This window comes from Alligator sinensis, unplaced genomic scaffold (genome assembly GCF_000455745.1).
Source record: "Alligator sinensis unplaced genomic scaffold, ASM45574v1 scaffold502_1, whole genome shotgun sequence".
Classification (NCBI taxonomy): domain Eukaryota; kingdom Metazoa; phylum Chordata; order Crocodylia; family Alligatoridae; genus Alligator; species Alligator sinensis.
The window spans coordinates 2,212,356-2,224,239 of record NW_005841896.1 but is presented as its reverse complement, the minus strand read 5'-3'; the positions used below and the strand labels follow the sequence as shown (position 1 = coordinate 2,224,239).

Genomic DNA, 11,884 nt, shown 5'->3' with positions numbered 1-11,884 from the left:
GCCACGTACATTTGCAAACCTGAGTCTTGTTGTGGAATGGAATTTTTCCATTCTAGGGCAAGCATCACAGACAGTTAAAAACAGGAATGCTGTACTGTAGTAGGAAACATGGGAAGCACTTTTTTCTGCTACCTATATTTACATTGTATAAGATAAATGATGGAGATTTCCTGTTTAATATGTGATGAGTTTCAACTACAATCCCAGGGTAATGAAAACTGATGCACGCTGAGTAAGGGCTTGATCCCTGGGCTCTGGATCAGGCACCTATAAGCTAGATCCTTTCAGTAGAAATAGATTATTGTGATCAGGTAAGTTTAATTGAGTGTGCCCTTTGGGGGGAGGGAGGGAAAGAAGGGGATGGTGATCTCTGCAAAGCTAACACAGCGAATGCTTGATCACAGGGAGGCCTGAGGTCTGTACTTCTGTACACAGAAGATTTAATTATTGTCTGTCTGAGGGATAATGTTTAAAAGACCCAAGGATTAGGCTATTGGATAGAGAAAAGGTGATGTCAAAAAGATGGAGCTGTATCTGTGGAAACAAGAATAAATAAAAGAGAATCTGTGCCCTAGCAGGAGGCACATAAACAGCTTCTCCTGCTTGCACATTTACCGAATAGCTTTTAAGCAGTTTAGCATCATCACTTTTGTTTATCACCTGAATACAGTTGAGCCAAACAGCCAGCTGAAAGCAGCTTCCTATTGTTTGCACACAGCATAAGACTAAAGGTTGGGAACAGTCCCCTCCTCCTGAAAAGACAGTGGTATGTTCCTTAGCTTGTGAGCTCCAACTAAAAATCAGTAGCTGTGCATTTAATTCTGGTCCTACCTTGCAAGGCTGTAGATAGTATTCAGCATCCTTGCAATCACTTTGTTTTCAGAGACGGGTGTTGTTGGTTTTTTGTTTTTCCTTTTTTTTAAAACACTCCTTTGGTCCATCCCCTTCATAAGCCCTTGCAGAGAATCAGTGGCTGTGTGGAGAAGCAAATAATAAAAGTGCAGTGGCTGAATCCTAGAGAATGGATGGTGTCAGCAGCAACAGGACCATGTCCTACAGTAGATGGAGTTATGACAGGTATTGGGTATCATGATTTTTACCTTGTTTCTTGTTTGTATTGGTAAAAAAAAACAATTTGCAAACTGAGTCTGACACACCTTCTACTTGGGAAAGCTTATACCTTATTGCCAGTGCCTTTTAAAAATCTCAAATTTAGGTTGTCTAATTACCTAGGCACAGTTTCTGTTGTTAGTTTGACCTGCATATTTGTTTGAAAATCTGAATCCGTATTTAATGCATCTGTTTTGGCAGAATCTGGGTTCAGCTCTACGATCTTAAGTATGATTAAGCATTAAGTATAATTATCTTATTTAATTTGGGTAAGTTAAAAACTTTTGTATATAAGCGCTTTCTCAGACTTTTTCAGAATACAGTTTGAGACTTGGTTAGGATTTCAGTGATCAATATGACCAGTTACCCAGACAGGCCTGTAAAAGAAGGAATTATTTGCCTGTCAAATAGATTTTGGCGTTGGTACCTGGGAACTGGCTAAAATAATAAAAGACGAGTTGCTGTTAAGGTTTTGAATATTTTAGGTCATGGTAGAACAGTTGTATTTTCAGACAAGAGTTCTGAAAATGCTACATAATGTCAGTGCAACATAAAGCTGAGAAATCCTGGTTTAGGAGTCCCAATGAATCTGCTAATACTTGTACTGTATTTTGTGTTGAGACAACTATTTGCATTTTCTTCCTCCTCCTCCATAGAACGTGCAAGTGAAAATTATTGTGCCATTAGCATTTTTTTTAATGTGGATGTACAGTAACTCACACAGACAGAATTGGACATGATTCATGGTTGTGACTTGATTATTAAAGCCCCAAACTTCTCATAAAAACATTTTATTATGTAAATTGTACACCTGAGACTGGCTTTATGTGCTAATAATGCTGTTTCTAAATCACTTTAGAAAGTCAGAGTCACAAAAACAAATCCTAAGATCTCTAGTTGCTTTAAGAACTGAAAAGCAGTGTATTAAATGCCACCCACATTCCCAGTGTGTCTGTGCAGGGTTATAAGGCTTTGTATACAGATAGTGCATTCCTATAACTTAGCATCTAGAATGCAAACACATTAGTAGAAAATGTGCAAAATGCATACACATTGTGCAAGAGGAGTCAAGTAGGAATATGTGCATGTTCATACACATTCACACACGGGCAAGGATAATTAAATAAACAAGCTGCATCTGTATGTATAATACTGTTCCCCTATAAAAGATAGGATGTTCACCGTTTTCCCCCTGTACTATGTATACTAAGTAACAGCATCACAGCAGGGATATACTTGCTTCTGTTCCATATATGTCAAGTTTGTAGCAGTTGTGAAACCTTAATCTGATAGTAAACGTAATAGAAATTTCAAAGGCATTAGTCTGGAACATGTCTTCCTTGTAACAGCATTTGATTTAACTATGTTTACTGCTTTAAAACCATTTCTCCAGTCCATTGCCACAGTAATGCAGACTGAAAAGTCTTTACTGCTATTTATTAGCATTGTATTCAGTATGTATACTGCACATTTTTCTGTCTGGTTTCTTTGCTTTTTGTTCGGCATTTTGGAGAGAAATGCAATATTCTAATGTATCGTTTACCTTCAAGGTGCACAGATTTCTGAGTCTGATTTTAATACCTATATTTTTAAACAAACCCAAGGTATGTGAACCATTGCCTGTATAATTTATTCTCTTCCAGTTGCTAATGCTGGAAGGCTGAGGAATGAATTGCTGCTTTTTCAATAGCCTCCCCCTGTTGAAAAATGGTGCAGAGTTCTTCTTGTACATCAAAACTGTCCTCCCACATCCATCTTATGCCCAGTACAATTATGACAAGGAGTCCTCTAGTATCTGAAACCTCATTGTGCTGTTGTTTCTATTAGAGGCACTGAACATGATGCATCTTCAAGAGATCATACCAAACATAAAGTCAGGAGGAGAGAGCTTGCTGTTAGTTAGAATAAATGCACCTCAAGAAAAAAAACAAACTGGCAGGTTGTAGTCATCTCAACAGAGAATACACCCAGAATATCCTGTGTTCCTATGGGTACTTTAGCTTTTCTGTGTTACCTATATACCATCAGGCATGGAGTTAAAAAGGAATTGCTCACCATAGGTCTGTGCTGTTTTCTTCTAATTTTATCAAACACGCATACAGTCTGCTTCAATTGTGCTCTTCCTATATACTTTCTGCCCTGTTTTAATATTATGTGTATAGCTGTGTACCTCCTGGAATTTCAGATCTAAATAAAAGACAGAGGGGGTGCAAATCTGCCTGTAGTTCCAACTACAAGCATTAAAATAACGCAACTCGGGAGACAACACACTTAAGGTATTGTTCAGTTTCCCTTTAGAAGTCATAGAGTAGATTTGATTTTTATTTTCCAACTCTATTCTGTAGCCATCAGGACAAGAAATATATTTTTGGTTTTTTTTTTAATTAAAGAGTGATTAATCGCCTCTTCCAACAGGTGGGGCAGTAAGAAATACATTAAATTTATTGTAGGACTATAGATAATTTCCTAGGAGTTGGACACACTACTGTAGAGGGGTAAAAGCACTCCTAATTTGGCTTTGGGAGAAAATGAGACCTTGGATGAGTCATATTGCCTCTCCACCTCAGTTTTCCTATCCGTAAAATGGAGACTAACATACTTATTTGTGAATGGTTTAGTATAGTGCTCTTCATCAGTCAAGGGACTATGTATAGTGATTGATCCCCCCATCAGTATTGGGGAGAGAACCCCTCAGAGAACAGCCAGCACTTCTATCGCCAGGTAAACAGTGGCTGACTGAGAAATCTATGAGTCCCAGGGAACACGTACACAAGGGCATGTGCATCAGACTTTATGTGACTGGCTCTAAGTCTTCACCACTTTGTAAGAAACATTTTGTGGTAATAAGATGTATGGAGTGTCATGGTTGAATAGTGTGAGCAGTGTCAAGCTATTCAAGTTCTCTTCTCAGCAGTGGCAGTGAATCCTCTAATCTTGCTTTCTTGATCTGGATAATGGGAATAATACTTTTGTTCCCTCAAATGTGCCAAGAGGGTTAGCTAATTACTTATGAAGCTTGGTGGAAGCTAACTGTACTTTTGACACTCCTCATTCTGGTTATGCTGGCTTTCACTTTATCACTGAAAAAATAACTTACAATTTTTTTCATTAGCAAGACAAGAGTGGTTGTGGGAGGGGAGCGGAGAAGAATGGTCTTCGGGTGAGTCCACAGGACAAGCTAGCTACCTTACATAAACGTTTCCTTCCTATGCCTGCTTAGACAGGGAGTTTCTTTCTTTGCATGTAACTTTTTTCGTTGAGTAGATCCTATGCATTACACAATGGGTTTCGCATATAGGATTCCTGGGTGACTTATCAGACATGCATGTTCTATACTGGAGCTTCAATAATAGTAAAAGATGGATATAGACCTAGGTTAAAGCCTTTGAGAAGGGAGCTTTCCAGTGGCTGTGTAGGGGTTGGCAACATTTAAGCAGGGGTAGATAAACTATTCTTCCTTAATGTCAAGCAAATATAGAGTTTGGGATTGGAACAGAATACCCCAGCTCTGCCACTGACTTGATGTCTGAGCCACTCAGTTACCATATTTACTCAACTATAAGATGAGGTGTCCCTCCACCCCGGCAATCAGCTTGGGTGGGAAAAGCCCCTTGTCTTATATGTGCACACAAAGTGGTGGGGGAAAGAGGCATCTGCTGTGACCCTGAGTCTGTCCCTAAGCCTGGGTTGGGGCCAGTCAGACCCACAGCAGCCTCCTGCCCCTACCCGTGCCCCTGCTTCCTCTCTAGTTTCTGCCCTTCCCCCTTGTTTCCCTTCTCCCCCTTATTGTCAGGCACAGCTCATGTGCTGTGCTCTAGGACTGAGCAGCATCTGACATTAAGACGTGGGGAAGGGGCAGAGACTGGGGGGAGCAGGGGAGGGAGGGGCAGAGGCTGTGGTGAGCTGGGAATGGGGGTGCAGGTGACTGGGGGGAGGAAGGCTGCAGGGGGAAGAAGTGGGTGGGGCAGAGGGCAAGGGGGGCACCTGCCTTCTCCCCCAGCCGCTGCTTTCTCTGCTGTTGCAGTTGGGGATGGGAGGGTTCAAGGCAACCCTCCAATACTTAGATTCTGTACCTGGAAAATTCTAACAAATTTATAAATTTTCCATATATAGAATCTAATTATTGGCATGGTGGGGGGCTCATCTTATAGTCAGGGTCATTTTCTATTTGAGTAAATATGGCACTTTACCTGTCTATCTCCATTTCCCATTCATGTAAACTAGGGCTTATAGTATGGAAGAATTGCTCCATTATCTTTCTGGAATAAAAAATGGAGTGAAAATTAAGAGCCGACATTTTCCAAGGGGTCCCCTGAGTCTAAAAATGTTGCAAACTGCTGTCGTACACCCACCTAATTTAGAGACAGATTGGGGGAAGTTGGGGGATGTTGGTGTCTTCTCAGTGCTTTGAACAAAAACTATAATACTGTATAAATCCTACATTTTAATATTTTACTTCTCTGTGGGGGAAACACAACATTTTAACCTTGATGAACCAGGTTTCAGATTCCATTAAGACTTTAATATCTCTGATTAAGCATTCATGGCTAAGCAAATGAATGATGCTGTAGCACACTTGCGGATTTTGGGCTCCTAGGCTCAGCATGTTATGTATCTATGAGCAGACAGATTCGCTACTGTAATGCTCACCTGCATTTTCCTCTCAGTGCACTACCATAGGCCTCACTTGTTGCAGAACTACCACTTCTGCAAACTGATAGAGGCCATGTGCAAGGGGGAGAGGCACTTTGTTGTAAGTGGGCACTCATGTCTTGAAAAGTATCTTAACAAAATGCTGCCTTATAGACCTCAATCATGGAACACCTTAGGTTTTTATGGGGAGGTGAGATGATTTACAATTTTTAGTTATGCTTTTCAAAATTTGTCCATGAAACTCCAGTATGCTCTTTTCTTTTAGACGTCTTGCCCACTTGGAAGAATTTCTCTAACCTATCCTGCCCATTCTTGTATGTACCTTGTGGATTTAATGGGGAAATTCATTGCTTAGGGGGAATATCATGTTAGAGAATGCAGAGCAAAGCCTACTGTAAATCCATTTCCTGTGCTTACTAATAACACTCAGTCCCTCTACCAGAAAGGTAAAGGTTTGCACTTGTGTACATGTGTATGTATATTCAGTAACATGTCCCATCAAATGAAAGTTGCATGCAGTTATAAAGCAGAACTCTTTGTAATGTGAGAGGTTATTTTAAACAAAAATTGTCTCCGTTTCCAGAAATCTGGGGAAATTAATCATTATTTGAGAGAGGAGTAAACATGCACACAGATAATTTCGTGGACTAATTTAATCACTATTTTTACTCTGTTACTGTTCACTAGGAGTAGGGACCTACCTAAGTTGCGGTGAAACAAAGGGCTTTTTGTGGCCTGCTTGCTGCTCTCAGAGCCAATTTCACAGGTATGTCACAGCAGTCCCACCCCTCACTGCTGATTGGCAGAAGGGTCCTGGCAACTCTGTCCCTTGCCACTGATTGGAAGAGGGCCCTTTCAGGCTACATCACTACCATTTTTTTTGCTCAGTGATTGGCGGAGGGTGCCTTCACTCAGTCTGCATCACTATCACTTTTTTTGGTTGATTTTTCAGGAAATCATGGCCAATCCTAGTGATTGCAAACATCACTGTTTTTTGTGGTTTCCACAAAATCTGTGAAACTGCGATTTAGATAGGTCCCTACCAATGAGTTGTACATCGTCACCCACGTTTGCAAAGGCACATATCTTAATCCAGAATCACAGATCCAGGAACACCCCTGTCCAAGAGCAAAGCCAATCCTACCTCATGCCCTGCTTTTAGTTTTCTAAGCATTAGTTTTCTGAGCATGCTTTTGGTCAGGTCAGTCTTCGGTTGCAAACAATTTTGTCTATCCCTCTCCCTGCCAATGAATCAGGGATTATCTTTCTAACACAGGATCAGATCTTGCCCGAATCACTGAAGCTACTGGAATACTTAAAGAATTAGGGTGGCCTGGTTAATAGTTGATTTAATCAAGATGATACAAACCTCAATATAGAAATACTTATATAGGTTTAAACTCTGATCTTGCTAATGTAAGCTAAAAATCAATATAAGCAGGCATTAAACTACTTCTCTGTAGGCATATAGCTGGGGTTTACACATCACCTTAAGTCAGTTGTGAAAAAGATATAGTTACAGGTGATTTTTCCAAGTAAGAGCAGCTGAAGTGGGAGCCATTTCAACCCTGTTGTATTTTGAAAGGTTTCTCTTCTTATTGCCACAATACAGGGTTAATGTTCAATGATTAATTAAATTACAGAATCATAGAGAAGTAAAGCTGGAAGGGACCTCAGGAGTTCATCTAATCCAGTTCTGTGCTAAAAGCAAGACCATCCCTGACCATACTATCCCATCTGTCTAACCTGATCTTGAAAATTTCCAAGAATAGAGATTCTGCAACCCCTCCAGGTAATCTGTGCCAGTCCTTAACCACCCTCATAGGTTGGAGATTGGGAAGAACCTTCTAAATTTCCCTTGCTGCAGTTTGAGACCATTGTTCCTGGTCCTGTTCCTTATAGCCACAGAGAATAATCTTATCTCCATCCTTTTTAAACTACCCTTCAAGTATTTGAAGTCTGTTATCAAAGTGCCCATTAGAGTCTACTTCTCTTCAGATTAAATAATCCCAGTTCTTTCTATTTTTCCACATAAATCATGTTTCCTAGACCTCTAATCATTTTTGTAGCTCTTCACTGGATTCTTTCTAATCTGACAATGTCTTTCTTGAAGTGTAAGCCCCAAACTGGACACTACTCCAGATAAGGCCTCTCAGTGCTGAATAGAATGGAAAAGTCGCTTCCCTTGATTTTATGTGTACTTTTGTAGGCATTTATTTAACTCTTTTATTTATTGCAAGAGCTCACCAGTCCTTTAACAATCTCTGCCCTAACAATGCTTTTACTTATTGATTTAGAGTTAACACTGAAACGTATCAAAGCTCCAGGCACACCAGCACATTATTAAGAACAGTGAAATCCCAGCAGCACTGAAGTATTCTCAGCATGATCTGAGCCAGCAACCTACTGAAACTCCCTCCTATCCCCTTCACTGTTATTGGAAGAAGGCCTCTAAATTCGGCTAGTTTGTGGCTAAAAGAAGAAGAAACTCCAGAATCTTAGTGCCCTCACAAAGGAGACTATTTTAATAGAGGGGGACTGGTTCAGGTATCGTAGTTGCAGCAGTATGGTACAGGGTGAGAGGACCTCCTCCAGGAAGACAGGTGTCATACCACTTAGGTCTTATAGGTCAAGTGAAAACTATATTGTACTGTGGCATTAGGCAAGGGGGAGGGGGAAGAAATATAAACCTTAGAAAAATCCAATGAATGTTTTACTGCTATACTTTAGGGGCAGAATACTAGATGGTTAGCTTGTCCCACCATTCCAGGAAGGACAAGACTGTTTCAGGCTGTTTCTTCCCAGCACCGTTTACCAATAGAAACTGAGAAGTGAAGCAAAACTATTCCTTTGACCAACACAGGCTATAGGTGCTCTGAGACCTTTTGCTCCACACCCCTGTCCAGGGTCATTCCCAGACACCCATCTGCTTACTGGCCCCTCCACCAATTTAGAGCCAAAGACCTATTCCTTTCCCACTACACCAGTCGCACATTTTTTTTATGCCTCAAGGCTGTGGAATACATGTATGCACATGCCCCAGCTCTCCTTCAAGATTACTATCATGATAAGCATCTTTTCCTCAATCACAGTTACCTGGTGCTTTGGACTAACTGCTTACACATATACTACAGAGTGGAGAAAGAGAGATGCAGCTGCCAATTTACACTCTGCTTGATCTGAAGTTTGAGCATCTGCTCCCTCAATACTCATTTCTTCTGGAGGTGTGACCATTTCCTGCTCCTCCAAGTATGTGTTGTCCAAAAAAGAGGTTTCTAGGTGGGACAAAGATCTCTGCTTTATTCATCCTAGCCACAGAAGCTTCCCTCCTATAGAGTCTGAAAGCAGTCTACAGGGTATCTCTAGGGACCACTGCCATGTTGGACCTATATGTTACCTCTACCGATGTCTCAGTCTTTAAATTGAATTTTTTTCCTCCATATCCGTAGCTGGGAACAGAATACCTTTCCCACCCTGCTCTCACTTCAGGAACTCTGGTCAGACTGTAAGGTCCTTTTCCACACATACCCTATTGACTATCCTGGGATGAGTGTTAGTTTACTGGACCTTGCTTTCAAAAGGGCATGTATTTAATACATTTCCCACCATCCCAGATCTAAAAGCCCCCTTAGAACAGTCTTTTGTCAGTAGTGGTCAGACACAAATTAGATGTTGCTGGGGGCACAAACCCTCATTGGGAAATCCATGTTCTACTTCAGCTGATATAATGGGACAGCTCTATAGATGGCTTCAGGTCTGACACACTAGAAACATTACTGGGATTTCCTAGCAGCTCTGAGGGTAACTTCCAAGTTGCAAGAGTGAGTCAGGGTAGAAATCCTGATTACAAGGCTACTCAGTTTCCTCTCGTATTGAGAGTTTCCACCAGCCTCTGCAAGTTAGGGTATCATTTCTTTCTGCCTTCCCAAGAGACACTCTCAACTGACACAAGCACCACTTAGCTCCATCAGCTTTAAGTAGGCCTGCACTCTCCCTTTTGCCTCAGTCATGGAAAATGGCTGAGAAAATGGAGGAAAAAGGTACCTTTGGGTTTCCACAGGTGAGATCTACAGGAATTATTCTAGGACTACCCAAGGTCCGTTGTCCCTTCCATGGAGCAGGTCTGAACACAAACAACAGTTTGGGTCTGCTTCTGTGCTGCCAGCAACCTTCTCTCTTCCATCCCACTGCTTCTAGCTAAAGGGTAAATGCACACACTTGTACAGGCATGCATGTGCGCATGTCTGGCAGTGAACCTGCTTCAGGACCCACTCCTGTCATTGTGTTTTCTGTGGCTTCTTTTGTTTCCCCTTCCACCATTGCCTTCAGTTTCACTTGAGAACTAGAGTTCAAGGAAAGGCGACCTGCCTGCATTTTTTAGTGCTGGGTGGTCTCCTGGCTTGATTCCCCAGCCAAGAAGGACTAAAGGCCAAATCCAGATCTCTTCCAGCCCTTTACCTCAGGCCATGGGTTATTAATTCAAGCAAAAAACCCCAACATACTCACAAATAACATGAAATGAAGCTTTTCTTGTGGTCAGTGCTGGCTGCTGGAGCCCAAAAACTTTTCATTTTGGCTGGGTACAGACAATCAAAAAGCCCAAGGTGGAATTGATCTAAGTTATGCAGTTTTCTATAAGTGGCGTAATTTAGATAGGGAGCAAACAGTACACACATTTGCCCTTTTGGTGGGGGAAAGTAGCGGGGCAAATCTTAGACTGGGCTCTGCCATTTTAAACTAGTCTGTGTGCTGAACTTCCGTTCTGTTGTGGGTATAGACTGGTTTCTGATCACTTATACGGGTAAAAGTGTAATGTCTGTAACTGGCCTTGGTGTACTCTTAACCTGCAGGAACCACCTTCCTCCAGATGTAGCCTCTCAGCTCACTGGAAGATCTCTTTCCAGCTGGACCTAACACTCCTGCAGGGCAGGCAGGCTGCAGGCCCTCTGACACAGCATCCGAGGAAATAAGCTTTACCTCATGAAAGCTTGTGCTATATATATGAACATACACACATACTTTGTTTAGTTTATAAGGTACAACTATACCCTGCCTTCTTTAAGGGACAAAGAACCGAGGTATAGGAAGGAACGCAAATCAATGTTTGGGAAGGGGTCTTATTTATTTTATTTTATTGATTTGCAGATCCAGACATTTGTTACAGTAACTTTTTTTTGTGCAGCTAGCATTGTAATTCCACCAGGAATAGAATCATAGAAAAGTAGGGCTGGAAGGGACCTCCAGAGGTCATCTAGTCTCAACGACCTGCCAGAGGCAGGGTCATCTTTACCCAAGCCAACCTATTACTGAAGCTATGCAGTCAACATGGACACAGCCACAAGACAGAACACCTTCACAGGCCACAGGTAAAGCACGGGACCGTGGAAGCCAATGTCCTGCTGCTACGAGGGTTGCTAAAATAGGTTTGGTGTACATACAAATTTCAATGCATTCTTGAGATACCCTTAACCTAGGGTGATATCTAACTAATAACACAGTCATTTAACAATTTCATCCCCTCTAAGTATTCAAAAAGAGTTCTCTGTCTCTGATTTCTTGGTGAGGAAGATTCTTTTCCTAGCAAATTCCAGGCAATTTCACCAGATTTATAGGTCATCCTCCCTCTCTTTCTTCATGTAGAATTTTGATGTGATAGATCAGCTTATCTAGTGTTAGTATTGTCCACGCTTTTTGGAACTTGTCAGTTGATTAAAGAAGCTCTTCTACAGTCCTATTTTTGCGAGTTTATTTTTTTCAAAGACTGACAGGTTTTATACATCTGGTAGGTTAGGTTGAAATATCTCAATTGCAAATACTCGTACTGTGGAACAATGTTATTTTTTGTATGTTGAATCTCGTTAAACCATCTGACTAAAGTTTCTCTAATAGTTGTCCAAATCCTGTAATATCAGTACATTCCCAGGTCCTAAAGATCCCTAGAAGTTTACTTGTGTGTGTTACAGTTTTAGAGAGATGTGTATGGGCTTAGTTTTTGTCAGCATATTATCAAACAGTTCTGTCCATGCTCTCCTACAAGGGTGTTTGTGTATCATTTTGGGTCTAGACAATTTTATGTGAGGAAACGTGTGGAGATTGATGGTAGGGTGATGAGTCTGTTCTT

General features: G+C 41.2%; 1 protein-coding gene across 3 annotated transcripts in view; it reads left to right on the top strand.

The window, feature by feature from the left end:
* The first annotated feature begins 783 nt into the window (after positions 1-783).
* TUB (tubby bipartite transcription factor) overlaps positions 784-11,884 on the top strand; it is a 320,112-nt gene continuing 309,011 nt past the window's right edge. For all 3 annotated transcript variants that reach the window (XM_014517218.2, XM_014517217.2, XM_025197422.1), the window contains exon 1: positions 784-1,077. In XM_014517218.2, coding sequence (XP_014372704.1) covers positions 1,022-1,077 — 56 coding nt within the window. In that variant the 5' untranslated portion in view covers positions 784-1,021. The remainder of the gene's footprint in view (positions 1,078-11,884) is intronic.